The 27,190-nt window shown below is 35.7% G+C and overlaps 1 protein-coding gene across 1 annotated transcript; it reads right to left on the bottom strand.

Annotated features, from left to right (window-relative positions):
• Positions 1 to 27,067, bottom strand: LOC102888943 (histone H3.3-like). The gene is made up of 3 exons (XM_015598751.1): positions 26,992 to 27,067; positions 2,926 to 2,996; positions 1 to 387 (listed from the first exon to the last, which is right to left on the bottom strand). The coding sequence occupies exons 1-3, from the start codon at positions 27,065 to 27,067 to the stop codon at positions 1 to 3; spliced, it is 534 nt and encodes a 177-aa protein (XP_015454237.1).
• Positions 27,068 to 27,190: the final 123 nt, after the last annotated feature.

Genomic DNA, 27,190 nt, shown 5'->3' with positions numbered 1-27,190 from the left:
TTAAACACGTTCTACACGTATGCGGTGTGCTGGCTGGATGTTTTTGGGTATAATTGTTACATGTTTAGCATGGATAGCACACAGGTTTGTGTTTTCAAAAAGGCCAACCAGATAGGTCTTACTTGCCTCCTGGAAAGCACCAATAGCTGCACTCTGGAAGCGCAAATTTGTTTTGAAGTCCTGAGCAATTTCTTGCACCAGACACTGGAAGGGAAGTTTGGAAATCAGAAGTTCAGAGGACTGGTTACTTATTTCATGGAGTGCCATGGTACTAGGCTTGTAACGATGAGGTTTCTTCATCCCTCTAGTAGAGGGCACACTCTTATGAGCGGCTTTTGTAGCCAGTTGCTTCCTTGGTGTTTTACCACCAGTCGATTTGCGGGCAGGCTGCTTGTAGGAGCCATGCTGTGGAGACCTCCTTACTTACCTCCCTTCCCCTTCAGCTGGAGCTCGGTGAGCTATAGGCTTCGCTGGCGTTAGAGAACAACAGAGGCACTGCGGCAGCTGCAAACACCAATAGTGTAGTGTGTCTTTTGACTATATGTTCCTTGAAGCTTCCACCCACACCACTCTGCTAAACACAGCTCTCACTAAGCAGATAGTTTTAGACAAGATTCTAAAACTTGAAAGAGTAACATGAACATATAGATATATATTCTCAAAATTTATTTTTTCTATTTTGTTCTGATTATAAAAGTAATCGTTGTAAAAATATTCAAACAGATAAGTGAAGAAAGTAGAGTGAATTTTGAGCTTCCAATCCAGTCAAAGGCTAGGTATTTAACATAGATCAAAAGGAAGACAAGTCACCTTAGTATAGGTTAGAGTTTAAAGCTGGGAAAAGTCTAATTTTTTGAGCTTGTGCTTCTTTCCCATACCATAGGAAAACATTCATTCAAAGTCTGTCATTACTGCAGATCCAAATTTAGAAAGTTATGGCTGTGATATTGCTACTCTTGAAGGAAGACATCATAAAGAACAGTTTTGCAAAACATTGTGAAATTGAGTGCTATGGAAACAGGACACCACCCGATTCTCCTTAGTAACACATGAGGTAATCATTTGAATTATACCTTTGCGAAGACATGTTAGAATGTATTTTAAGATTGCTATTTGAAATAGTGATTAACATGACCCTTTTGGGGGAGGTTTGATCTGCCTAGAAACCTCCCAACATGCTCTAAAGGAGAATTTATTATACAAATAATACAACTCAAAAGGCAAAGTGCATGCAGAAAGAAGAGAGATTTTGTTCTGTCCTGGTGTGTCTCAGATATTGATTAATGAGACGGCATTTGCGGTGGCAAATCTCACTTCCTCTTCACACCTCCTCTGGCTGGCATATTATGATAGCATTAGAGCTGATGGCACTTGGCTGATCATGCATTGCTGATCACCATTCAAAGCAACTGGAAGAGACAAAAGAGTAGCCCTAATAGTCCCCAGAGTACTAATGTGAGGGCAAAATTTATCATTTGAAAGGTTTTAAAATTTCATCTTATTTCTAAACAATAACAAAATGTATTCTTTTCCTTTTATTCTTATATGTTGTTAGATGGGGTACAGTCCATTCTTTATGAACTGCTTTGCAAAGCTACTCCTCCTATCTCTCCATCGCACTCCTACCTCTATCTTTCAGTCTCCACCCTAAGTACGGCACTGTCTTATTTAGAATTCTTCCCTTTGTTCTACCCTATGCTTCTAGTTTAAATATGATGGGATTATATGAGATGGATCACATTAGTAATATCGGGTGTCAGAAAAAAAGAGAAAAGAACTAAAATCCTTATTTATAAATAATATTTACATTCTGTGGGTTTCTCGTGGTTTTGCTAAACATTCTATTACTTCACGTTTAGAATTCATTTGACTTCATTTAGAAGTCATTTAGAATTCATTGCTTGATATAATAAAGTGATATATAAAAGACATGATTAGACATTTTTCATAATTATGAGTTGCACTGTTTAAAGAGACAGATAAAATATTTATAGGAAAGTTGTGAGTTTACAGATCGTCAGGTTCTAGATCCACATCCTCATTCATTGGAATTTCTGTTAAAGGGTCATAAAAGTACTGCCTTAAGAAGGTTCTGAAAAGATTTCTGTAACTGCTATTAGAAGTCAAGAAGTTCATGAGAAAATGAGAAAATATTTAGTATATAGTTCCATCTTGGACAGTTTACTAATTTTTATGCCATAATTACATTACAGCCTCATTTTAATATTGAATTAAGTCATGATAAGAAGAAAATCTAAGAATAAAACTTTTATTTTTATATGTTGCTAGATGGGCTTCAGTTCAACATATAAGAATAAAAGGATTCAGGAAATACCACTTGCTCTTCTTTTCATATACCCAGACGTTGTTCTAGGCAATGAAGCAGTAAACAAAATAGACAAAAATCTCTGCTCTCATGGAACTTGCATTCTAGTGAAAAAATGCTAATTGAATAGACTCGATAATATAAATGTAAGTAGGTGACTGATATTATTACTGATTTAATAATGAGAAAACTGGAGGCTGCTTCCATGCTAGGATAGTTTATGCACAATCCTCTAAAGACATTTGTTTCGTCACTATTACGTGGATTTGACAGCTAATATAAATGATTTGTAATAAGTTTCTTACAAACCTGCATATCATGTTACATAATTCAAGTGAAGGAGATGTGTGAGAGGTCATTCAGATGCAAATGGTATGTATCGATACCAGTTTTATTTCCTTCCTATAGGTTTTGTCCAGTGACTGACTGCTCATGAGCATATGAGATAGGCTAAAGAACTGAGATTTTTCTTGGTATGTTTAAGATCAAGTTATGCATTTAAAAAACTTTTCCTAAATATCTTATGTCATACACAGTCTTGAAAAAAGAATGGTATATTGTGCAGTAGGAGACAGTGCAATACAAAGAAGATGGAGGACCTTGTCCTGGTGTTTTTCACCAACTGGGTAACCTTGCTCTATTTCTCCTTTGTGGGCCACAATTTCTCCATCTGTAAAATGAGGAGTTTGGCAGATGATCCCTAATAGCACTTCCAACTAATACATGTCATGCTTCTGTGATTTGATGAGTTAGAGTAATGTAGAAAATTTGTAGTCCTTTCCAGACTACAAATACAGTTAAATTTTTCACTTTAAATCATATTTTTCTTGGAATCAATTTAAATATTTTATTTAAAGCTAAAAGACATATACACCGTACAAAAGAGCTATTTTATTTGATTCTCAAAGTTCCAAGTAAAATAAAATAATCTTTAAAAATAATAATCAAGGGTTTATGTGTGAAGATGGAGTTCATTTCTGATCACTATTCCAATCTTACAAATGCTTACAAACTTTAACATGGAAGATTTCTTTTGAATTTAGCAGAAATGAGTCAATGATTCAGTGTGCCCAGAATAATTATTTGCTTCCATGTCAAATAATTTGTGAATATAAATAACAAATAATAATCACATGTTCATGGCACTCTGATCCCATTCACAATACCCATCACTTCCTAAGTAACATCAATATCTCTGGCAATGTGCCAAGCTCCTTATGTACCTCAAGTCACTGTACCTCATACCTCAAGTTGTTATAATACTGAGATTTAGATATTATTGTGCCTGTATTTGCAAATGTGTAAACTGAGATACAAATAACTTAAGTAATTTGATAAAGTTTATATACCCAGTAAATGGCAGATTCTCGACTCAAATCTTGGTCTCTTTAATTGCAAAAGTCAAATGCTTTTATTTATACACTATACTACCTCATTTGATGCCCACAATGACCATGTGAGATAGGGAGGTCATTATAAGCCTTACTTTATAGATGAAAAAAAAACAAAAAAACAAATCTAAGGGTTTACATGATTCGCTTCAGATCGCAAAACCAGTAAGTAGAGCAGAGGTCAGAGCCTGACGCCAAGTATCCAACCATGTGTAACCTTCCTTTAGATTCTTTTATGTTAAGCCAACATTTGTGAGAACAATTAAAATATTGTGCCTACTCATGATATAAACCATGAAAGTATTTTAGATTTTGGAGCGGTGGTTACAAACAAATAGATACAGGCCGTAAACTTAACCTACAGAAAACAGTATGTGTTGTAATCATTCTATCAACCAGGAAGTTATGGGATAACATCTACTTTATGCCCAACATTCTTATAGGAGATATGTTAGTATAGAAAAAAGTATAACATAGCATCTATCCTCAAGAAGTTTATAATTTAGCTAGTGTCTTTCTGCTCAGGCTGCTATAATAAATGATCATAGACTGGGTGGCTTAAATGGCCAAAACTTTTTTCTCACAGTTCTGGAGGCTGGAATTTCCAGGATTAAGGTGCTGGCAGATTTGGTGTCTGGTGAGGGCCCTCTTTCTGGTTTGCAGATGGCTGCCTTCTCACTGTGTGCTTGAATGGCCTTTATTTGGTGTGTGCTCCTGGAAAGAGATCTCCCTCTTCCCCTTCTTATAAGGTCACTAATCTCATCATGAGGTTCCCACTCTCAAGACCTCATCTAAATCTACCTCCCAAAGGCTCTACCTCCAGATATCGTCACAATTGGAAGCCAAGGCTTCAACACATGAATTTCAGGGGTATACAAACATTTAGCTCGTATCATTTTCCCCCTGTTCCCTAATAATGTATGTCCTTCCTGCAATCAAAATATACTCATTCCATTCCAACAGTCCTCCAAATATTAACCTGTTCTCGCATCAACTCTAATATCTAAAGTCTAAAGCCTCATCTAAATACCATCTAAATCTAAATCAGATATGGGTGATACTCAAGGTATGATTCATCCTGGGACAAAATTCCTCTCTACCTGTGAACTTGTGAAATCAGACAAGTTATGTGTTTCCAAAATATAATGGTGGGACAGGCATAAGATAGACATTCTCATTCCCGAAGGGAGAAATTGAAAAGAAAGAAAGGGGTGATGGGTCCCAAGCAAGTCTACACCCTAGTAAGGAAGGTTTGAAAATTATCTTCTTTGGTCCTCCAAGACCACTGAAGTGGAAATGTCACTCCCAAGGCTTAGTGGAACACTGTACACAATGAGGCTCTGCAAGGGCTTTGCACCTGAGGCACTGGACAGGGTCATTCTGGCCTGCCAGTCTGGAGAAGCAGCCCACTTTTTGAAACCCAAGAAGAACTAACCTTCTTCCGTGACCACTGACTATCTCTGGATCACCTTTGGGGTCATTATTTTGTTTTCTTAAAGGAAACAGAGGTCTGGAAGAAGCTAAGGATCTCTTGGATTGTATTTTCTTCTCCATCTCCACAGCTATGACCTTACTCCAAAACTGCATCACCTCCCTCCTAGACTCCCAGAATTTGCTGCCAGTTAGTATGGCTTTCACTCCAAGTCATCTTCCAAGCCACAGCCAAACTATTCTTCCAAAACACCAATCTCAGATTTCCACTCAAGGACCTATGGTGGCTGCCCAGGATGAAGTATAAACTTCTTACCTTGAGCTCTAGACAAACTCTGTCCAATAGATATATAACACAAACTATTTATGTAACCTTAAATTTTCCAGCAGCCATATTTTAAGCAGTAAAAAGAAACAGGTGAAATTGATGTTAATAATATATTGTACATTCTTTTTTTTAATGCTATGTCCTCAAAATCCCATGTGTATTTTACACTTAGAGCGTATCTCAATTTGGACTACGCACACTTAAAATACTGCATGTGGTTGGTGATGGCTATATTGCACAGTCAGATATCAGATGTAAATTTTGCCAGTTATCTTACTAATATCATTTTTCTGGTCCAGAACCCAATTTCAGAACCCACATTACATTTGGTTGTTGGAGATGATCAGGGTATGCCACCCCAAATTATGTTACTTTGGCATTAGGATTATTTTGAGCTGAAGGCAACTGAGAATCAACAAATACAGGAGTTCTCTACTTTCCCTTTATCTGTCTAAAAATGGAGCATAAATTTCTCTTTGTGAAAGTGTCCCCCTCTCTTATATTAGTAAGAAAAGACTCATCACCAGAGATAAAACAAACCCTAAAATAACCCTTACTTTCCAATAGTTCTCCCATATATTTCTTAGGCATTTCTCCATGATTTATTGCTCCTTGAAGCCCCAATCCCATTTCTTTTGTTAAAATAGTATATAATCCCCAGAGTCTAGCCACTTCTTTGAGCTTCACTTCTTTTTTTGTGAACTCCCATGGATGTAAAACATTAATAAAAATTGCATGCTTTTTCTCTTGTTAATCTGTCTTTTGTTAGTTTAATTCACACACCCCTGAAGAGTAATTTAAGAGAGTATAGGAAAACTTTTTCCTCCTTGATATTGTCATGTCTTCTCAGTCTCCAATCTGGAACAGATAAATTAACTTCTGAATTAACTAAGGTAATGTGACTTTGGGCTTAGAAAGAGTGCAGGTTAAGAGGAAAGAGTCCACATTAATAGTCTGTAGAATTTGTTACAGTATATGTGAGTAAAAGTTAACTTTGTTACTAACATCGACTTTTTTGGACATCTGTAGTACATTTTTACAGGACATACATATATGTAAATTAGGGATTGAATTCAACACTAATAAAATCATTTTTTTAACTCGAAATAACCTTCTGAAATAGTTGAGAGAAATGACCAAATTTGTGGTTACGAATATCATTTTCTCTTCCTTTACTGCACTTCTTTTCAACTTTTGCCTCATTTCTCTTGTCTGATGAATCCCCTCTCATCCTTCATTCTTTATCTTGACCATTTGGCTATTTATTCAAATTTTATCTAGCACCTGTTATTTAACCCTAACTTTGTTCTTTATAAATAACTATAACAGCAAGTGAAATACCTTAATTCTCTCATATTTTTAGGTAAATATTTATTAGGAAATTAAATAAGTATATGGATATTTTGGTTTATGCAAACTCATGAAAGATGTTGCTATCATTTGATTATATTTACATTGCAAACGTTTAGAGAAAATACTGTTGAGATTCTTAAATACCTATGTCTATCTTCCTGAATTATACATATCTGTAGGGGTGTTAAAATACCTCAAGCACTAGAATTAATTCAAATGGCAGGTCCTAATTGATGGAGATGATTTAGTAAAATTTCTTTAAACTACCTTTTTTCAGGGGAGGAAGCTCGACTTTACTCTGAACTTTATCCTTGTCTCTTGGAAAAAAAAATTAGTAAGAAAGACTTGAAATCAGTTAACAAAAAATGTCTTAAAGTTTGCATTATTCTAGCAATGAAATAAATGAACAAAGTTTGCAATTGAAAAGACAGTTTACGCCTTTTGTTTCTGTGGGCCACAGAAATCCTATTATAATTCAAGCATAGCTTTAAGGAATTTGCAAACAAGTATTAATTAGATCAGTGACATGCCTTTGTAGTTTCTTTTGTCAGGATATTTAAAACTGAATATTCAAACCTTCATTCATATATCACAGACCTGCCTTACCAGAACATTTATAAAGTAGTATAATTAATTGCTAAATATTATTTCCTAGGTGAAGATCCTAAATGCATTGAAACCTAGATTAGAAAGTCAGTAGTGTCCTGCCAAAGTGCAATTTAAGCAGCCATTCACTTTAAGTATTTGAAGTTATTGTCTGTTATCTACTGCAAATGATGACTGCATTCAAAGGAATTCATTGAAAGATATTCCACAAAAGCAGTTTATTTTAGTTAGAGGAGTGCATTAAAAGAGATTCATAAAACATGATTAGATTGTGTGAAAATAAAGAGTTGAGTGTCCAAAAACGTTCACAATCTAGATGGGAAGTTTTTCTCAGGCCTCTGAAATATATACCTACTTTCTACCTAACTTCTATTAGTCTTTTTGATCCAGAAAAAAATGTCCAGCATTTGTATTTATGGTTTAGTCTTGATCATTTTAACATGCACTTTTACAGGCAGATCTGAGACAATCAGTATGGTTAGAAGCATGATCTCAAATTCACACAGATAAGGCATTTTAGGCAAAACTACAGAATATTTTAGTAAGTGCTATGTGAGAAATCATATACTTTAAGGAAATCTATCTATCTATCTATCTATCTATCTATCTATCTATCTATCTATCATCTATCATCTATCGAGTCTGTTTCCTACTTGGCCTCTTGTATCATCTATCTATATCTATCATCTATCTATGGGTCATCTATCTATCATCTATCTATCTATCTATCATCTATCTATCTATTATCTATCTATCTATCTATCTATCTATCTATCTATCTATCTATCTATCTATCTATCTATCATCTATCATCTATCGAGTCTGTTTCCTACTTCATGGGCCTCTTGTTTTGACAACAAATACAAATTTTCTTTGAGTATAAAACTACATGCATTATATATTAAATTAGAACAAAGTTAGGTAAATCTCATGTATTATCTATTAAACAGACCAAAGTTGGGTATTTCTCATGTTTTAGTATAGTTCTTTTGGATTTCAAATTGTTTTCCCTTGTGAAGTAGAAAGAAACTTCTGAGAAGTTTTCTAATGGTCATTTCTATTTTTCTATACTATAAAAATCCAGAGTAATAAAGCCTACTAGTAATTGTAGCATATTTTCTTGTGCAAAATGGAATAGAAAAGTGTGATGTACAAAAGCAAAGCAATAGAGAACGTAATGCACCTTTAAAAGAGTTAAAGGTAGATATCATTGGTTAATACCATATACTTGTAACAATATTGGAAAGCTTTCTCAGGTGTAAATACCAAAATGTTGGGCTATTTGATGGATAACCTGAATTGAAAAATGATAAGATAAAACATATAAATACATATGTTTATTGCCTATAGGGTTATTTTAGTTAGAATGATTACAGACATTCAATCTGAAATAATAAAATTATATTGAAACATAATTACATTAAACCGTTTTGTAGTTTTTTACTCTGAAAAAGAAATTGCATTCCCAGCTGTTTCTCAACTCTTGTAATTTAAAGAAGTAAACCTTTTGTTCTTAAAACTTACTTAATTCCTTCTAATTCTGTTGATGGACATCCATTTCTACTGCCTTATTTTATGCTAATGTCTAACAAAGGAATGCTGTTAGTCTCCTGCCAGTAAAGGCCCCGCCTCCTTTGTTGGGGGTGTAGGGAGGAGGGGGATTCTTTTTTAGCCCTTTGCTTTACTGAAGACTTTAAACTTCCTCTCTCCACATCTAGTCAAGAAGATAATTTCTACATGAGCTAAAAATTCTTAGGAAAAGGCTATAGCCCCCAAGTGTGGAAGGTGGTTCTTGGCTGTCAATTCCCTTTTGTTATTCACTCAAATGGAATTATGAAATGTTCGTGGCTTTGTAGAGCAGAACGCATTTCTCCAGGCAAATGCAAATGCATTAGGTGTGCCCAGGTAATTTGAAATGCTCATGCTGGCAGCTTTTCTGCATGAGTAAAGCTGTTTAATTAATGCATTTTCCCTTCCTTCTGATTAGTTGATTCTGATTTCCTTTGAATAAATTAAACTCTCTGTAATATGCTTCCTATAGCTTCTTGGGCTACCCAAGGCCTGATACCTCCCACCAGGAGGGCAGATGCAAAGAAATGAAATGATTCCTCTGCATATTTCTCACAGAGATTTTTCTCTTATACAAAAGACCCTGATTTTCCTTGTAATATGGCTTGGATGAGCTATGTATTCAAAGAGCATCTTAGGGTTTCCGTTGATGTTATTCTTTGGTAATATTCCTTTCCTTCTAAATGGAATTCCAGAAATGGGTGATAGTTCTGTTTAGTTTGTTTTATTGATATTTTGGGAGTAAACAAACATTCAATGAGGTAGGAAAGAAGTGGCAAAAACATTTTCCTTAATAATAGCGCTCATGTTAACTGTCATTGCTTAGTACATGTGCCAGCTTCTACACATGGCATGGGAAGTTAAAACTTTTCTGCAGGTACCATAGGATTTTAAAGGAAATTTTTGATTTATGAAAAGAATTTATTTGCATTAGAAAAGCAGAGTGGCATAATAGAAAGAAGGCTAGACACGGATTTTGGAATGACTGTTCGAAGCCCTAACTCTGCCACTAACCAGTTTCTGTAAAATCAAAGTATGGTAGCACACATAATCTCTTAGGTGGGACAACCCCTTTAGCCTCAATATCTTTACAAGTCAGGCATCTTAGCAAAGATTGATATAGGGTTCCAAGCTACTGTCTCATCTTAGGTTTCTGCTTCTATAACCAAAAGAGAAACCTCTAAAGAGAATTTTCTCATTCTTGCCCCATTCCACTCAGACACACTGTGGATGTAATGCAATCATGTTCTTGAGAAAATTATTAATGAGCATAATGACAGTAGTCACAAGATCACTAGTTGGTATTTTGTAGCCTTTTTCTCTTAGATACTTGAGACTTGTTGGCAGACTTTTAAATAGATTTTTTTTTATATATTTATGTATTTAATAGAGATTCTTGAGATTTTTAAAACTCTCATCAATGAATTTTGGAAGCAAATGCCAATGCTATTGCTACAATCACATTCTTTACTTTTTATTAATATATTTTACCCGCCTCCATTATTCATTTACAAAACCCAGTACCTCTAGCTCAGAATAGATATAGCTTACTTTATATTGTACAGGTGATCTTGGAGAAGTTCTGTAAGATTAAAAATTGGTCAAGAGAGAAACGGTATTTTTACACTGATCATTATAATTATGTTAACCTCCTTTATGCTATAAATGGTTTTCCTTCAGGTCTCTCATCACTCAAAAAAGTTAATAAGTTAATTGTAGTAGTGTTTTAAGTAGACTAGTTTGATGAAGTAGACAACCCACTCCTTAGTGTAATATTTCGCAATGCATATCCAAGTATTTTCACAGAAGTAATGGGTTTTGTCAATGTATCACATGAAGAAGCATACTGAGTTGTCTATTACTAGTGATCTTCACTTTAATCACTGGTTAAGATGGCATATACCAGATTTCACCACTAAAAATTACCATTTTCTCTTTGTTATAAATATTTTGTGGTGTGATACTTTGAGACTGTAATATTGTATTCAATGATGATTTTCTAATTCTATCATTCTTTCTACTTTTATCAATTGGAATTCTCCTGTAAGGAATGACTTTCTTTTCTTAATTATTTATAAAACACATAGTCTCATGAATTTTTATTTTATAAAATGGGTTATAACATGTTACAATCATTATTTATTTTGATGCTCAAATTATCTCAGATTTAGTCAATAGGAACCATTTCAAGTAGGCTCCTGTGTATTTTTGACATGCTCCCATTATTTTGAGGACACTTTCTTACTTTCTGGCATACCAAGATATCCCAGACTCAGCATGTGCTTTTCCCTTCCCAGCCCTACAATCAGCTATTTTTCTCCATTTATTGGAAAATGCCATTTAAAACACTGAGATCTGGGAACTAAGTGTACTTATTGCTGCCGGGGTGTTAATGTTTCTAGGCCCTTTCAGTGGACAGAGGCAGAAAATGTTATATGTACAATAAGCAGTAGTCAATTTACCATAAAGCAAATTAAGAATAAACTTCAGGGCCCATCATTTACATGGGCTCTCCCAAGGCAATGTATGTGGTCTTGTTTTTGCAAAATTTGAAAATGGCTAAGACCGCTGCCACTTTCCATTTTAAATTCTTCTCCATCCCACTTCCCTTCTAGGTATGATTGACATACAAAATGTTCTACATATTTAATGTGTACAACTTGATGAGTTTGCAGAAACCATCACCATAATCTATTCCATAAACATATTCATCACCTTGAAAAGTTTTCTTCCTGTCTCTTTATTTATTATTATTTTTGTGATAAAAACACTAATATAAGATCTACCTTAGCAAGTTTTTAGCATACAGTATAGTGTTAACTATAGATACTACACTGTACATTATATTTCTAGGACTTATTCATCTTGTATGACTGAAAATTTGTAGAAGTGGGGATACATTTAGTTGGAGTTTCATGGAATATATTTATGTTGTTTGCAGTCACCTGGGGGTATAATTATGTTACCGCTAATTGTCAGGGGTAGGAATGGCTTGTAATACTGTTCACTGTGCCATCTAACCTGGCACCATTATGTGGAACCGTAGGCCTGGAAGTCATAACCTGATATGAATGTGTCCCATGGTGCCCATCATTGGAAGTGTGTGGTTAATGCAGGAGAAACAAGGTTGAAATTTGTAGAACTAGAAACTAGTCTAAAGAAAACTCTTCCAAATTAACAGGTCATATATGAGAGAAACTCAATAAAGTTTTCCTCAAATTTTCATAAAAAAATTATATTTACATGATATTAGTAATAAAGAGTTATGATGATGAAAGAAACTTTCCTATGAATATTGATAAAAACAAATTTTTATCACTTATACTAGATAAACAATTGAATTATCTTTCTATTTTCTCTATGGAAATTTATATTATGAAATCACTGTCATATGAAAAGATAAAGATTATGCAGCTAACAAAGTGAAGAAAATGAAGATATGTGTCAAGCAGTTAACATAAATATTATGTTGAGGCTTCCAGTCAAGATGGCAGTGTAGATAAATGCTATGCTCACATCAAAATTACAACTAAACTACAGAACAACCATCGAGAATCTCCTGAGGTCTAGATGAACAGAAGTCTTATAATTAAGGATACACAGAAGTTATATCCAGAGTGGTAAGAGAAGCAGAGAGGTTAAACGAGCTGGTCTTATACCCACCTGTGATGGTTAAAAATTTGGAGGGATATCTCGGAGATGGAGGTGCCCCTTGAGGAGCAACAGGTCCCAGGCCAACACCAGACTCCCAGCAAATGGTTCCAGGGCCAGGACAAGAAGTCCCCATAACTTCTGGATGTGAAAACCAGCAAAGATTGTGGCTGAGTGAGACAGAGGGCTGCTGGAGTTCCAGGCATTTCTCTTAAAGGGCCTGCACACAGACTTATTTGTCTATGAACTCACTGACTCTGAACTCCAACATTGGGGCAGCAGCTCAAAAGGCACCAGGGGCATAGAGGAAGGAACTGAATTGTCTAGCTTCAGGGTAAGGACTATAGGGACAACTTTCTCTCATACAGAGGTTCTGGCAGAGGCCATTGTTCCTTTGTTGAGTCCTCTCCCCACCCAGCATGCAGACACCAGCAACCATCATACCTGATTTTCCATCATCCTGGCTAACATGGTTGGCCCTGCTCTGGTAATTCTCTGAGACCACACCCTACCCAACTTGTAGGTCCACCCAAGTCACTTTCAGTAGCTTCTCCATACAAAAAACCTGTTTTGGCTCAAGCTGTGGACCTTTCTGAAATCTCCAAAAGGTTCAAACTCCCAAGAAAAGGAATATCTGGTCTCAGCATGCCCCATACCTCTTGCTAAGCAGCACCAAGTGCACCACTAGTGGCAGCCAGCATTAGTATGCAGCTTAACCACTCAGGCACCTTTAAGCTCAGCACAGTGGCAAACACTTGCAGATCACCTATTCCAAGTGGCCCCTGGTGAGGCTCAGGCAGTGACTGAACTTGGTCTGCATAAGAGATGCTTCCAGGAGGCCCCAGAATCAACACTTCTGGTGGCCAGCTTCAGACCACACCAAAGCACCATCCAACAACCTTCACAAACAACACACCCAAGTGAACTTGGCAGTCTTCGGAGCTTCACTATAGTATTAATCTTCATAGGATCAGCCTTGCACAATAGCTCCTCCACTGTAGTCATAGCCAGTCGTCACAAACAATCAGCCTAGGGTCAACCCCTCCCACTGATGTGCCAACAGCAATTAAGGCTCAACTACAACAGGAGGGCACACACAAGGGACACATCTGGAGTACCTGGTTCAGATGACCAGGGAGACTGCATCACTGGGCTGCACAGGACACCTACTCCATAAGACCACTCTGCCAAGTCTGGGAGACATAGCAGATCTACCTAATACATAGAAACAAACACAAAGAGGCAGCCAAAATGAAGAGACAAAGAAACATGTCACAAATGTAAGAACAGAACAAAGCTCCAGAAAAAGAACTAAACAAAATGGAGACAAGCAATCTACCAGATGCAGAGTTCAAAACACTCCTTATAAGGCTGTTCAGTGATCTCAGTGAGAGCTTCAACAAACACATAGAAAACATAAAAGAGAACCAGTCCGAAATGATGAATGCAATAACTGAAATGAAGAATGTCTTAGATAGAATCAACAGCAGATTACATAAAGCGGAAGATTGAATTAGCAATTTGGAAGATAAGGTAGCAGAAAACACCCAGAACAGCAACGATAAAAATAAATGAGGATAATTTAAGGGGCCTCTGGGAAACTTCAGGGGTACCAACATTCAAAACATAGAAGTACCAGAAAGAGAAGAAAGAGAGCAAGGAATTGAAAACCTATTTGAAAAATTAATGATGGAAAACTTCCCTATCCTGATGAAGGAAATAGACATACAAGCCCACGAAGCACGGAAAGTCCCAAAAAAGATGAACTCAAAGGGGCCCACACCAAGACACATTAAAATGTGTCTTGAGGAGAGAATCGTAAAAGCAACAAGAGAAAAGCAGTTAGTTACCTACAAGGGAGCTCCCATAAGACTGTCAGCTGATTTCTCACCAGAAACTTGGTAGGCCAGAAGGGATTGGCATGAAATATTCAAAGTGAAGAAAATTAAACACCTACAACCAAGATGACTCTATCCAACAAAGCTATCGCTTAGAATCAAAGGACAGATAAAGAGCTTCCCAGACAAGAAAAAGCTAAAGGAGCTCATCACCACCAAACCAGTATTACTAGTAATCGTGAAGGGACTTCTTTAAGAAGAAGAAAATAAAAGATAAAAAATCTGAATAATAAAATGGCAATATTATTAATAAAATGGCAAGATAAAAAATCTGAATAACAAAATGGCAATAACTACACATCTATCAACAATTACTTTAAATGCAAATGGATTAAATGCTCCAATTGGAAGACATAGGGTGGCTGAATGGATAAGAAGACAAGACTCTTACATAAAGAGACTCGCTTTAGATTGGAAAATACACAGACTGAAAGTAAAGGGATGGAGAATGATATTACATGAAAATGGAAATAGAAAAAAAAAAAAAGCTGGGGTAGCAATACTTACACCAGAATAAAAATAGACTTTAAAACAAAGGCCGTAACAAGAGACAAAGTAACCAGCAAGTCAACTTCTGAGTATCTCTCCAAAGATAGCCAAAACACTAATTAGAAAAGGTATACATATCCTTGTTTATTGCAGTATTATTTACAATAGCCAAGATAGGAAAACAACCTAAGTTTCCTTTAATAGATGAATGGATAAAGAAGTGATAGATATATTCAATGAAACATTACTCAACCATAAGGGAGAATAAAATTTTGCCACCTGCAATAACATCTGCATAAAAAATGAAATAAGTCAGACAGAGGAAGACAAATGCCATATGATTTTACTTATATGTAGAATCTAAAAACAAAATAAATGAGGAAACAATAAAAGAAATAAACTCATAGATAAGGAGAACATTTTGATGGTTGCTGGAAGGGAGGGATTTTGGGGGAATGAATGCAAATGGTGAAGGGATTAAGAAGTACAAATTGGTAGTTACAAAATAGTCATGGGGATATAAGTATACAAAATAGTCATGGGGATATAACATAAGGAATATAGTTAATATTATAATTACTATGTATGGTGTCAAATGGGTACTCGATTTACGGAGGTGATCACTTTGTAAGTTATATAAATGTCTAATTGCTACATTGTACAACTAAAGGTAATACAATATATGTCAATTGTAATTAAAAATAAAAATATTTTAAAATATAAGTATGTTATTTTTATAAATTTTATAATGCTTGTGAAATTTTAACTTAAAAAATTTGTAATTTGTTGTGACTTCTATTTCTAAGTAAGTATTCGTTTTGTTACTTAATTTTGTATTTACATTTTATGGTATTCTTTTTATTAAAGATATCCTTATAAATGTTAAGATCCAGAACACCTGCATTTACATCTGACAACATGGCACATGGTAGATGCTCAATAGATATTTGTCAAATGAATGAGTAAAGAAAACATCTTTTACACAGTCTTCCTGGGCATAGAGGGCACTAGGGGAAATGGCAATCAGTTTGCATCTGGGCAAGGATAGTGGCACCTAGGAGAAAAGGAGTTTCAGCTTGAGGTCTTTGTATGGTGAGAAAGTATGCCAAAGTAGAAGTCATTGCCTCCTTGCCACCTTGATAAGGGACTGAGGAGTTATAGTCTGAGATTGGTGAGAAATGGGGAATGATTTGTAGGAGCATGCCCAAAGGGAATCCACATTCTGGATTTAGTCTCTTATCCTGGATATTATCTGTACCTTTGGTAATGAGGTTTCTGGCAGCAAAATGTGGGTCTGCCACATAGCTTCCTTGTTAATGGAGATATTACCATTTGACTCTTTTCAAATAGTAAATTACACTAAAAGAAAATCCATTTCTAATTATTTGCAGTCCTAGTAGAGAAAAATAAAGGCTGAAAAGTTTGCACTATTACAAAATCTCAGAGACAGGGAAAAAGCTAGTGATAATTTGAAAAATGGGATTTAGAAGTCATTGTCTTAGTTCATTCGCAATTAAACCATACCTCTGATAATACTGAGAACGAATAATAATTTGACTTGGATTTTGATCTTTTCAAAATCAGTCATGTCTGCCTATATTTTTTCAGAGTATTGTTTAAAGTATTTAAAGTCCTCAAGGGGAAGACAACAAAAAATTAGGCAAAAGCCTTGCATCTTCATTGTTTTTTAGATAACCATTGACATTTTTGTTTTATTATTTATATCTTTTAGCCATATTTCCCAGATTTATTTTCCATTATCTTTAAAGCAGCTGGCTTCACATTTTTCCATATGACAAAGTCTTCAAGAGCTGCAGATCTTTTTCGGAACAGTGGTAGCTCTTATGCACAGATCCCACGCTCAGACATCTTGGTAAGAAGGTTGGGTGTTTTTTGTTGAGATTTAGATTTTCAGCGTATTGTTGTTTCAAGGGGAACGATCTGGGGACGTCTCTCACTCCGCCATGTTTTGATGTCACTCCCACATCTTCATTTTTGATCTCTTAATTTATTTTTCAAATAACCATAAATGTAAAGTACTTCACAAACAATCAGCCCCTATCCAGATATACTGAGAACAAAGAAAATGTTTTCCATAGAAGGTGAAATGGAAAGACTATGCAGGATAAGACATTACATTTTACTAACTAATGATTTCTGCATAAAATGAATCCTTGAAATCTTCACAGATGTATTGTTTAATTTAACATTGGGTTATCAATCACTGTGCATTTTTTAAATTTCAAAAATGATTGGGGTAATTGGAATAAATATAATGAACACAGATATCTTCCTTTTACATTTGAAATATTTATAAGTGAAAAGATGATAGAAAAATATGCAGGATAGTTTTGACAAAAGAAAACCCACCCACAATCCATGCAAGCTATGACTAATATTTTCATTTTTTCTATTATCTTTGAAGACTTTTTAGCCATATACATGTTTCTACATCATTGCAACTATTAGGTAACTACTATTTTATAATCTAAATTTTTCACTTAGTATTCTGTGTTACACATACATGCTTCCATGTTTCTGCAGACTTCAAAATGATTGTATTATGGCTGTGTAATCTCCCAATGAATGCATTTATCCTACTTTATTAAGTCACTTTCTTATTGTGGTGAGTGGTAGGTATTGTGAGCCCTCAGGATGGTATGTCCCTTTCTCCTGAGAAAAGGAAAGAAGTAGGGTGGGAAAGGAAAAATTAAACATAGTGAGAAAATTATTATATTATGACTTGAATTGATTTCCTCCTATTATAAAAGTAATACATGATAATTATAGAAAATTTAGGAAATCCCAGGGTATATTAATAAGAAAATTAAAATCACTTGTAATGTGACTATTTGGTGGTCATCTTAACTCCAACAGCAAGGATGGCAAAGTCTTGATTATTCAGGAGCTGATATAACCATCATATAATATCACTTTTTAGCTTTTTCCACTTCTCAGTAATTTTACAAGCCACAAGAAAAAAAAATATTGTCATTTTTTAGACATATTTCATTGAACCCAAAACAGTCACCCAGCTTTATCTCCCGGTGTTTGGATATTTCCATAAATTTTAACCACTCCCAAAGCATGAATGTTTGCTAACCATTGAGAGGAATGAAGAAAGAAAATAGAAAGCCACAAAAATTCTTGAGGGAGAGGGGCATTAATTCTCAAAGCAATACTTTTTTTTTAAAAAAAGGTTAAAACTACTGAATTTATAGTTGGAATGAGAGTGTAACTTCCCAATGGGACTCTGTTGAAGAAGACGACTCTCTTTTGGATAGTTAAGTTATAGTATACAGCTTATTAGGAAAACTTACCTCTCCTCTTATGGGAGGGCAGAAAAATTTTATGAACTGTTGAAATTTAGGGTGGACAGTGCTTCATTGTGCATGACTATCCTGCTCATTGCAGGGCATTTAGCACTGGCTTCTGTCTACTAAAGTGTCCCTCATTCTGACAAAAAATAAATGCCCTCTTTCTATTTCTGCAAGCCCCCTGGGTATAGGTAGGATCAACTTCTTCAACTAAGGACAACAGCTTGGGTTTTGAAAGTATTAGAAAAGATACATCTAACTTAATGGGCAGCTGTAAATTGAGGAACTTTAATTTTTCCAGCAAATAATATTGTCTATAATAGAGGGATCACGGCAAACCTCTATGGGAAGGAGATTAGGTCTCTCTCCACACTCAGCTGCTATTTGGCTTTACTATCACCTGACCTCTAAACTGGGGATTGGAATATAAGCTTGTTCAATGTAGAGACTGTCTTGTTTTTTCACCACATCTCTTGTGCCTGGCATATAATAGATTCACAATAATTTTTTGTTGAATGAATAAATGATGTTATAACTTCTTAGAAGTGATATGAAAAGGGTGATGAAGTTGTGGGGACTCCAATAAATAGCTCGTTCTATTTTTGAAAAAACAATTGAGCAAAAAGATGAAAAAGTACCACGTAGAGACCATAATGTCACCTTTATTACCATTAACAATTAAGTTAGAGGACATGGCTTATATCTGAAGGTATGTGGAACTATGAATGATGAACCTCACAACTAGATATACTTACTGTGCTAGATTGTTGCAGTAAGAGACCCAGTTTGTTCATACCTCCCTTAGTATTCCCCTCCCACACTTTGGGCTAAGTCATATGACTTTCTTTGATCAATAGAACATTAGAAAATATGACAAAGCAGATACTTGAAAAAATTTCTGCACATTGAAACTTTCCCCATCTTGCTGCTGGGAAACCTTACATCAACATGAGAATAACCACATGAAGGATGAGGGATCATGTTGACAGAAGCTCCAGCTGTACCCGTCACTTCAGTTGTCACAGATGGGACCCCAAACATGTGAGTGAAGCTATAATAGACCATCTAGCCCCAGCTGAGCCAATCTAGATCAGAAGATCCTGTCCAGGTAACCAATAGAATCATGAGAATAATGTTTAGTATTTAAAGCTACTGTTGTGAGTTGAGTTGTGTCCCCTAAAAAGATACACTGAACTTCTAACCCCTGGCACCTGTGAATGTGACTTTATTTGGAAATAGGGTTTTAAAAATATAATTAAGATGTAAGTTACAATGAAGTTATTCTGGAGTAGAGTGGGCCCTTAATCCAATATGGTTGGTGTCTTCATAAGAAGAAGAGAAGAAACACAGAGGCAGACACACAGGGAGAATGGCTGTGACTATGAAGGCAAAGATTGGAGTGTTCCTTCTATAAGCCAAGGAATGCCAAAGATTGGTGGCTGTCACCAGGAGCTTAAAGAAAGTCATGCAACAGATTCTTGCCTAGAGCCTCCAGAGAGTGTGTGGTCATGCTGGCATCTTAACTTCAGACTTCTAACCTCTAAAACTGTGAGAGAATACATTTCTGTTGTTTTATGTTACCTAGTTTGTGGTACTGTGTTACAACAGCCCCAGACAACTAATGTAGCCACTAAATTTTGAATTGTTTTGTTACATAGTAAAAGCTCACTGAGATACTTGCCTGTTCATCCATGGCAGCAATGGGCCAGGGACAATGTGCCTGCCCAGAGAGAATTTACAGTATAAAAGAGCACTCTATTGGAAGGTTTACTCAAAAAGGAGAAAGAAGAAGGCTCTAGGCCGAGCATATCTAGTTTATTCTCCCTAGATTTATTAAACAGGTAAGTCACTCGACCTACCCTACAGTTCGGTTTGAGAAGAGATGGAAAGGGTGTAGGAGGGTCACACTAATTGAACTCCCTCCTATGGAAGAAAACATCAAGAATTGTGAAGAAACATTCCCCTTAACAGGTATCATATACTGAACAGATAACAAAACCAGATTTATTACTACTAAGATTTATAAAGAAAAACTGGGGTTCATCCAGGATAATTATGATCATAATTAAACATCACACTTGCAGCTTGATGTGACATTGTATTCCAAATGGCTGCAACATTTTACTTTCCCATCAGTCAAGTGTGGATATGCAAAATCCCAGACCATAAAGATTTACTCTTGTATTTCTCCTAAGAGTTTTATTTCTTACATTTAGATAGTTGATTTGAGTTAATTTTTAAATATGGTGTGAGGTAGGGATAAAACTTGATTCTTTTGTATTCATCATCTAAAGGAAAAAACACATATAGTACATCACTTGGGATCTAATAGAACAGTAAAGCATATGATTTGGGTTATCATTTAGTGTAATTCCTGGATATGTTTTTAAATGCCCAAGGACAACGTTACATTCCCTGTAGAACTCACTTGTTATACCAAATCCTCAAATAAATTGTTGATACTGGAGGTGACTTCAGAGGATATAAGTCATAACCAGCCATTTCTTTAAATTTTTAATGAAAAACAATAGCATTCTGTAATCTTTGTGCAAATTGGAAATGACTTTACCATCTTGATGGATTCCATTGTATGGAAGGTTGAGTTCTAGACCTTGTTTGAAGACAGTCTTTTAAACCATATTATTGTTTTATTTACCTTAGGTCATAGATAACGTCCTCTTTATTTACTACTAGCAGTTGTGTGTGGGAAGTTCCTAGTCAGAAGAATTTTGTGGGTATGGTCATCATTCATCAACAGACCCTTTTTGGGTATTTACTACGTTTAAGTCATTGTGCTAGATACTAGGAGATACAAAGGCAGTGGGGAATTGTTTTTATCTTCAAGGAGCTAGAAGACTGGTTTAGGATATAAAATATGTTTATAAATTACTGTAGCATAAGGTAAAAGTAGTTAAGTGATGTAGGAGAGTTACAAAAATTTGAAACTGTCTATATATATTTTAGTAGATAGACTGACCATACATTCTGGTTTTCTCTGGAAAATTCAAATTAACACCTGCTTCCCTGTGTGATAAACACCCCCTTTCTAGGAAGTATCATGGCTTGTATGATAAAGTATATGGTCATTCACAAATAGATGGACAGCCAAATGAATTAGAGTGCTGAACAACCCTATTATTGTTTCCTGGTAAAAGAAATAAAGTAGTAACAAAAGGCAATAAAACAAAAAAATATATATGTTGCATTTCAATATATAAACAGTAAACAATCCAAAAACAGAATATAGTTCCTATCAAAATTCAAACAGCTTTTTTTTTTCAGAAATAGACACATTCTAAAATTCATACGAAATTACAAGGGACCCTGAATAGCCAAAACAATCTTGTAAAAGTTGTAGGACTAACACTTCCTGAATTCAAAGTTTACTGCAAAGCAATAGTAAACAAAACAGTGTAGAACTGGCAAGAGGACAGATATATAGAACAATGGAATAGTTAGAGAACCCAGAAAAAAGCCCTCACCTATATGATCGATTTTCAAAAGGGTGCCAAGACCATTAATCAGTAAATAATTGTCTTTAACAAATGTTACTTGGAAAGCTGGATATCCACATAAAAAAAAAAGAATTAATATGGACCCTTACCTTACAGCATATGAAAAAATAACTCGAAATACATCAAAGACGTAAATGAAAGAGATAAAACTAAATAACACTTAGAAGAAAACATGGGGTTAATTCTTCATGTACTTGGATTTGGAAATGACATTTTGGATATGACACCAAAAACATGAGCAACAGAAAAAATATTAGATAAATTGAACCTCATCAAAATAAAAAAATCTTGTTCATTAAAGAACACTATCAACGCAGTTAATAGACAACCCACAAAACAGGAAAAAACATTTTCTCCTTTTAAAATAATTATTTTTCATTTACAGTTGACATAGAATATTATATTAGTTTCAGTTGTACAACATAGTGGTTAGACATTGATATAACATATGAAGTGATTACCACAATAAGTTTAGTACCCAATAATTATTATATATTATTGACTATATTTCTTATGCTATACTTTACATCCTAATGGCTATTTTGTAGCTAACAAATGGTACATCTTAATTCCTTCCCCTTTTTCATCCACCTCCCCAAACCCTCTCCTATCTGGCAGCCATGAAAATGTTCTCTGTATCTATAAATTTGTTTCTCTTTTGTTTGTTTATATTGTTTTTTAGATTCCGCATGTAATTGAAACCATATGGTATTTCTTTTTCTCTGTCTGACTTATTTCACTTAGTATAATACCCCGTAGGTTCATTCATGTTGTTGCAAATGGTTGGATTTCACTTTTGAAATAGCTGAGTAATGTTTAATTGCATATATGTATCACTTCTTTATTCATTCGTCTAATGATGGCACCCAAGTTACTTACATCTCTTGGCTATTGTAGATTATGCTACAATGAAAATATGAATGCATCTGAAATTTAAAATTAGTGTTTTGGGGTTCTTTGGATAAATACCCAGAAGTGGAATTACTGGGTCCTATTTTGTCTAGTGTTACAGTTTTTGTTTTAAAGTCTATTTTTTCTCTGGTGTACATTTTCATGAAATATCTTTCTCTATCCCTTTACTTTCAGTCTGGGTGTTTTTCAGTCTGAAATGAGTCCCTTGCAGGCAACATATGTAAGGGTCTTGTTTTCTTATCCATTCAATCACCCTATGTCTTCCAATTGGAGCATTTAATCCATTTGCATTTAAACTAATTGTTGATAGATGTGTAGTTATTGCCATTTTATTATTCAGATTTTTTATCTTTTATTTTCTTCTTCTTAAAGAAGTCCCTTCACGATTACTTGTAATACTGGTTTGGTGGTGATGAGCTCCTTTAGCTTTTTCTTGTCTGGGAAGCTCTTTAACTGTCCTTTGATTCTAAGCGATAGCCTTATTGGGTAGTCATCTTGGCTGTAGGTGTTTAATTTTCTTCACTTTGAATATTTCATGCCAATCCCTTCTGGCCTACCAAGTTTCTGGTGAGAAATCAGCTGACAGTCTTATGGGAGCTCCCTTGTAGGTAACTAACTGCTTTTCTCTTGTTGCTTTTACGATTCTCTCCTCAAGACACATTTTAATGTGTCTTGGTGTGGGCCCCTTTGAGTTCATCTTTTTTGGGACTTTCCGTGCTTCGTGGGCTTGTATGTCTATTTCCTTCATCAGGATAGGGAAGTTTTCCATCATTAATTTTTCAAATAGGTTTTCAATTCCTTGCTCTCTTTCTTCTCTTTCTGGTACTTCTATGTTTTGAATGTTGGTACCCCTGAAGTTTCCCAGAGGCCCCTTAAATTATCCTCATTTATTTTTATCGTTGCTGTTCTGGGTGTTTTCTGCTACCTTATCTTCCAAATTGCTAATTCAATCTTCCGCTTTATGTAATCTGCTGTTGATTCTATCTAAGACATTCTTCATTTCAGTTATTGCATTCATCATTTCGGACTGGTTCTCTTTTATGTTTTCTATGTGTTTGTTGAAGCTCTCACTGAGATCACTGAACAGCCTTATAAGGAGTGTTTTGAACTCTGCATCTGGTAGATTGCTTGTCTCCATTTTGTTTAGTTCTTTTTCTGGAGCTTTGTTCTGTTCTTACATTTGTGACATGTTTCTTTGTCTCTTCATTTTGGCTGCCTCTTTGTGTTTGTTTCTATGTATTTGGTAAATCTGCTATGTCTCTGGTCTTGATAGAGTTGCTTTATGTAGTAGATTTCCTATGGGGCCTAGTGGCATAGTCTTCTTGGTCACCTTAGCTGTGTTCTCCAGGTGTGTCTCTCGTGTGTGTTGTGTGTGCTCTCCTGTTGTAATTGAGCCTTGATGGCCTTTGGAACATCATTGGGAATGGTTGAAACTAAGTCTAATTCGTTGTGTGAACTGACCATGACTGCAGCCAGGAGCTATTATGCAGGAGCTGACCCTACGAAGGAGGACTTGATTTAGTGGGGCTCTAGTGAATGCCAACTCTGCCCTTTGAATGTGTTGTTTGTGGAGGTGGTTGGGTGGTGCTCTGATGTGGTCTGAATCTGGCCTGGGGCCTCTTGAGAGAAGCTCTTGTGCAAGTTAAGCTCAGTTATTGCTTGTGCCCTGCCTAGGGCCACTTGGAATGAGTTACAAAGTTTTCTGCAGGTATTTTCCACTTGTGTTGGGCTTGGAGGTATCTGGGAGAGACTGAGCTGCATACTGAGGCTGGCTGCTGCTAGTGCTTGTGCCTGTTGCTAGTGCTGGTTTTGGGGCTGCTTAGCAAGAATTATGGGGTACATAGAGTCCAGATGCTGCTTGTTTTGGGTTTGTGAACTTTTGAGAGATTTTAGGAAAATCCATAGCATGAGCCAAGACAGGCCATTTGCATGAAAAAGCCACTGAAAGTGGCTTGTGTGGTGTAGGTTCTCAGGGAATCACCACAGTGGGGCAGACAATGTTAGCCAGGTTGATGGAAACTCATAAATGACAACCACCTACGTTTGCAGGCTGGGTGTGGGGAAGGCTCAATAAAGGGACAGTGGCTTCTGCCAGCACTTCTGTCTTGGAGAAAACTGTCCCTCCAGCACTCGCCCTGAAGCCAGACAGTTCAGTTTCACCCTGTATGTCCCTGGCACCTTTCGAGCTGATACCTCAGTGCTGGAGCTCTTAATGAATGAGTCTGTCAGTGGGTAAGTTTGTTCTTAGAACCTTAAGAGGAATGCCTGGTACTTCGGCAGCCCTCTATCTCACTCAGCCACAACATAAAGAAGTTATGGAAACTTCTCTTTCTGGCCTTGAAACTCTTGGCTCTGGAGCCTGGTGTGGGACTGGGACCTTTTATTCCTCAGAGATGATCTCTGCAGCTTGGATATCCCTCCTGATTTTAAATTACCACAGACGGGTGTATAGCTAGCCCATTCCATGTCTGTGCCCCTCCTACCAGTCTCTATGTGGCTTTTTCTGTATGTCCTCAGTTATAGGACCGATGTTCAGCTAAACTTCAGACAATTCTCAATGATGGTTTAGTTATAATTCTGAAGTGGTCATGGGAGTGGGCCAGCATATCATTTATATACTCTGTCATTTTATGGAAACAAGGAGAATATATTTTTAAACATACATCTGATAAGGGATTAATTTTCAGAATATGTATAGATCTCCTAAAACTTAACAACAGAAAAAGAAATAACTAAATTTAAAAATGGGCAAAGTATCTGAATACACATTCTTCCAATGAAGACATACAAATTGTCAATAAGCACATGAAAAAATGCTTGTCATCATTATCCATGAAGGAAATGCAAATCAAAACCACAATGAAATACCACTTCATGGCTGTTGTCAGAGAGAAAAAAAAGGAAAATACCAAGTATTGGGGGGTTTTAGGGAAATTAGAACCCTTCTACATTGTGGGCAGGAATGTAAACATTTGCAACTACTAAAACACTGTTTGGCTGTTATTCAACAAAGTAAAGATAAAATTACCATATTATCCAGCAATTCTACTCCTAGGCCTATATACAAAATAATTAGAAGCAGGTACTTAAATATACTTGTACACCACTGTTCTTAGTATTATTAACAATAGCCAAAATGGGGAAGCAGCGCATGTTAATTAATAGATAAATGGATATTGTCTGACTGACAGTATTTGTTGAATGTGGCGAGTTTGCTGCTGAATTTACTCACTGTTGTATTTTAAATGAAATAGCAAAATCCTGGATTGAGCTTGCAGCAGAAGTTCAAGAAATACATGTTGGTTGATTCTAAACTTAAACTAAAACAAAAAAATATTAAACTAAAACAATTTAGAATGATCTTTTGTTTTGGTATGTTCTTTTCCTCTTCTCTTTTAATCAGTCAGTGGATAATTAAGAAATCAATGTTAAAGTTAAAATTTCTGTCTGTTCTTCATTTAATTAGAAATATGTTTTCTAAATTTGATCTCATTTGTATTGATCTTTTTGTAAGAGGAAAGGTCACTTTTTATTAGTTCCAGGTATATAGTACATTGGTTAGACATTTATATAAAATGATCCTCCCGATTACTCTATCACCCATCTGGCTCTACACACAGCCATCACAATACTATTGCTACATTCCCTATGCTGTACTCTATATCCCTGTGACTATTTTTTAACTACTAATTTGTACTTCTTCAACCCTTTACCTTTTTCTCCCAGGCCTCCAAACCCCTCTCCTCTGGCAATCACCATATCGTCCTCTGTATCTGTGAGTCTGTTGTTGTTTAGATTGTTCCTTTTGTTCTTTAGATACTGCATATAAGTAAAATCATATGGTATTTGTCGTTCTCTGACTTTTGTTGACTTATTTCACTTAGCATAATAGCCTCTAGATTATTGTGAATGGTAGTATTTCATTTTTTATGGCTGAGTAATATTCTGTTGCATAAAGGAACCATAATTTCTTTATCCAATTGTCTGTTGTTGATGGGTATTTAGGTTCCTTCCATGTCTCGGCTATTGTGAATAGTGCTGCCATGAATGTAGGGGTGCATAAATTTTTACTAACTATTGTTTTGGTTTTCTTTGAATAAACACCCAGAAGTGCAATAGTTGGGTCAAAAGGTAGTTCAATTTTTAATTTTTTGAGGTACCTCCAGACTGGTTTCCATAGTGGCTGCACCAATTTGTAGTCTTACCAACAGTGCCTGAAGGTTCCCTTTCCTCCACATCCTCGCCAACCCTTGTGGATTTTGAGTTATTGACGATAGCCATTCTGACAAGTTTGAGGTGATATCTTATTTTGGTTTTAATTGACATTTCTCTGATGATTAGCTATTGTTGAGCATCTTTTCATATGTCTATTGGCTATCTGTAATTCCTCTTTGGAGAAATATC

This window comes from Pteropus alecto, unplaced genomic scaffold (assembly GCF_000325575.1).
Source record: "Pteropus alecto unplaced genomic scaffold, ASM32557v1 scaffold139, whole genome shotgun sequence".
Lineage (NCBI taxonomy): Eukaryota > Metazoa > Chordata > Mammalia > Chiroptera > Pteropodidae > Pteropus > Pteropus alecto.
The sequence above is the reverse complement of the archived record's forward strand: the minus strand, read 5'-3'. Positions and strand labels throughout refer to the sequence as shown.